General features: G+C 40.8%; 1 protein-coding gene across 1 annotated transcript; it reads left to right on the top strand.

Annotated features, from left to right (window-relative positions):
• Positions 1 to 201: 201 nt before the first annotated feature.
• Positions 202 to 2,849, top strand: LOC120110107 (GDSL esterase/lipase LIP-4-like). The gene is made up of 5 exons (XM_039124045.1): positions 202 to 682; positions 1,091 to 1,276; positions 1,489 to 1,649; positions 1,958 to 2,228; positions 2,449 to 2,849. The coding sequence occupies exons 1-5, from the start codon at positions 415 to 417 to the stop codon at positions 2,679 to 2,681; spliced, it is 1,119 nt and encodes a 372-aa protein (XP_038979973.1). The 5' UTR covers positions 202 to 414; the 3' UTR covers positions 2,682 to 2,849.
• Positions 2,850 to 3,303: the final 454 nt, after the last annotated feature.

The following is a 3,303-nucleotide window of genomic DNA, read 5'->3' as shown; positions in this document are numbered from 1 at the left end:
AATAAAAATTAAGATTTATTGTCAAGAAAAATCTTAGAAGAAAATCTTGAACCAAACCTCAAACTGAATCGTGTAATTGAATTTGGATTCACTTGCCGCATGAATGACAATCCAACACTTTAACTCCCCTGTAAATATAGTGGGGCCCATGAGAATCACTCCCTCTGTCGATTTAATGGACACAGCTGGATGGAAAGAAAAGGACACAGAGAGCAGAAGTCTCAGACAGAAATGGCAGTATAAGGGGGAGAGAGAGAGAGAGTGTGTGTCTGTGACCGGAAGCCAGCTTCTCTGTCCTCATCTTGTACACGGACAAGAAGAGGAGATTGAGTCTTGGACGGCTAAAGCTACACTACGAGTAGTAGTGGGGGCGGAGATACTTAGGAACCATCTAGAGAGAGAAGAGAAGTTTATATGGGTGGTGGAGGAGGCCTTGTGCTGTGGCTCACCATTTCTCCGGCTTTCTTATTCTTGGTGGTGGTTGCTACTCTTACTCTGCCGGCGTTGGTGGAGTCGGCATGTGGGAGCAATGCGGTGGTGTTCAACTTCGGCGATTCAAACTCCGACACCGGCGGCCTCATGGCCGGTCTCGGCTACCAAATCTTTCCGCCGGAGGGCCGCCTATTCTTCCACCGCTCCACCGGCCGCCTCTGCGACGGCCGCCTCATCCTCGACTTCCTCTGTGAGCACCACCACTCATCCTCCTTTCCCTCTTTCTTTTCTGATTTACTTTTCTGGGTGGGAAACGGCAATATTCAGTGGGCAACGAATAGAACGGATTTGGAAACGAGTTGGAAACGATGGTAAAAGGAAATCCCCGTAGGGAAAAAATGAAGAACTGGCAATTTCCCAATGTCTCCGGGTCACTGCATTGATGTTATAATTTAAATATTTAGGCTGGTTTGGTCCTCGTTTTATGTTGGAGTTTATGAACATGTTGCCTTCTTTGTGATTCCAGTGTGGTGTCATGTGTTATCCATTTGTTATTACTTACTGATAGTCTTAGACTTGCATTTTAGTTCTTGCTAGTGTTAATTAGATTATGATTGATGAATCTAATTATTGGGGTTCTTGACAATGTCATTGATAGGTGAAAGCTTGCACATGAGTTATCTGAGCCCATATTTGGAATCAGTGGGATCAGATTTTAGAAATGGAGCAAATTTCGCCATTGCTGGTTCGACGGCACTGCCACCAGATATTCCTTTCTCTTTGCACATTCAAGTGAATCAGTTCCTTCGATTCAAAGCTCGATCTTTGGAGCTCATTGCTCAAGGTATATATATACTGAAGTCTTGCTCTATGGCCATGTTCATCAAAATTTTGTCTTGTTTGCGAGTTTTCTATGCGGTGTGACTATAGAGTTCAATCTGTCCATGGTTTCCCTCTAGCCCCTAGCTAATATTTATTGAAATTCTCCAAAGCAAATTGCATTATTGTGAGTATATTTCAAATTTAGTTCACCAATGCAATTGATCTATGTCGTAGGTTCAAAAGGTCTTATCAATGAGGAGGGGTTTCACAAGGCACTCTATGCCATTGACATTGGGCAGAATGATCTATCCGCTGCCTTCGGTGCGAATTTACCCTTTGATCAAGTCATCCAAAGGATCCCATCTGTTATTTCTGAAATTCAAACTGCTGTTAAGGCAAGTATACCTCTATATATCAAATTCATTGGCGGTTCATAACCTCATGTTTGCAATTCTTTGCATTAGAAGTTTTATGCTTTAAGCATAGCAATAGCATGTCATAGTTTCATACTTGTTAGCTTCTTCTGACTTTGCTCAAACTTCACTTCTAGAGCCCCTTCATTAACTGATCTAATTAGTTAAGGATTCCTCAAATAATTCACAGTGTGCGAGAACTCTTTATCACAGTCTCTTCTCATCCATGGTTGTTTTATAATGACTTATCTCTTGGAATGGTGTTAAGGTCTTGCCTCTCCTGAATGCAGACTTTGTACAGTAGTGGTGGCAAAAGCTTTTGGATCCACAACACTGGTCCTCTGGGGTGCTTGCCTCAAAAGCTTTCTTTGCCACGGAAAGATAGCAGCAGTCTTGATCGATATGGTTGTCTCGTGCCCTTCAACAATGCTGCCAAGGAATTCAATGCCCAATTGAACATTCTCTGCGATGAGTTGAGATCTGAGTTGAATGATGCCACCATTGTCTACACTGATATCTTCACCATTAAGTATGATATTATTGCAAATCATGCTACATATGGTAAGCTACAAAACTTAGATAGCAATCTATATGATTTAAACTTTGTTCTGGAAATTATTAGTTTTAGAATCATATTCTTTCTCTGTTTTAGAATTTGCAGAACTTCAACATTAACAAAACATCAAATGAAGAAAAATAAGTAATGAAATTCCAAATTTCTACCTAAGTATTGGTTTGCTTTTGGAAATGATTGTTACAATTCTCTTATTCACTTATGTAGGTTTTGAGAACCCATTGATGGCATGTTGCGGCTACGGCGGACCTCCATATAACTTCAATCAGAATATAACCTGTGGTAATGCAGCCTGCCCGGTCTGCCCTGAAGGTTCGAAGTATGTGAACTGGGATGGAGTTCATTATGCAGAGGCTGCTAATGCCATAGTGGCTTCTAAAATACTTACTACTGAGTACTCTAAACCCAAGGTTAAATTTGGTTTCTTCTGCACTGCTTGATCCTTGGCAATTATCTACGATGATATAGATTTTGTCTTGAATTGTATCTAGACCAAACCTACTGCAAGTTCAATATTGCGCAAGGCTAAGAAATACGAACTGTATCAATGCATACAAGAAAGAATGTCAATAAAAAGCACAACGATATATTTATCTGGTTAAGCTTTTCTTCTCCTTGCTCTCCTTGGGAACACTTCATTTTGATTACTGTCCTTAGACGCATAGGAAATCTGTATCATAAATTTAGGGTTGCTAGATTGAGAATTATGTAGTGACACCTAATCTACTCCAACTACCACAAATTATGATGTGCACCATCTTCCCTAAGGAAGATTTGATGCCAGCAGTCCAAGTGCTATGAGGGTGTCCTGGCGTTGGAGATGGGCTTCCTAATCATACACCCTGTCTAAGGCAAGCATGCTTTATGATCATGTCCAAAGTAAGGTTATTGCAGAGTTAGAAAATATGAAGAGGAGAGGGAAAGCGGTTGTTTCCATTAGATAATAATCAGCCTCATAAATAACTTCGAGGTAATAGAAGTAGCCTGCCGGAAATTTTTAATCATGTAAGGCTCGTTTGGATTGCAGGAAGAGAAGGAAAAGTATGGTCAATGAGAAAATAA

The sequence above is a fragment of the Phoenix dactylifera genome, chromosome 1 (assembly GCF_009389715.1).
Source record: "Phoenix dactylifera cultivar Barhee BC4 chromosome 1, palm_55x_up_171113_PBpolish2nd_filt_p, whole genome shotgun sequence".
Taxonomy (NCBI): domain Eukaryota; kingdom Viridiplantae; phylum Streptophyta; class Magnoliopsida; order Arecales; family Arecaceae; genus Phoenix; species Phoenix dactylifera.
The sequence above is the reverse complement of the archived record's forward strand: the minus strand, read 5'-3'. Positions and strand labels throughout refer to the sequence as shown.

Bases quoted from the DNA above. Each gene is read 5' to 3' on its own strand.
- LOC120110107 (XM_039124045.1), top strand. From the start codon at position 415: ATGGGTGGTGGAGGAGGCCTTGTGCTGTGGCTCACCATTTCTCCGGCT. The intron at 683-1,090 runs GTGAGCACCACC...TGTCATTGATAG, and splicing joins CCTCATCCTCGACTTCCTCT to GTGAAAGCTTGCACATGAGT. The intron at 1,650-1,957 runs GCAAGTATACCT...TCCTGAATGCAG, and splicing joins AAATTCAAACTGCTGTTAAG to ACTTTGTACAGTAGTGGTGG.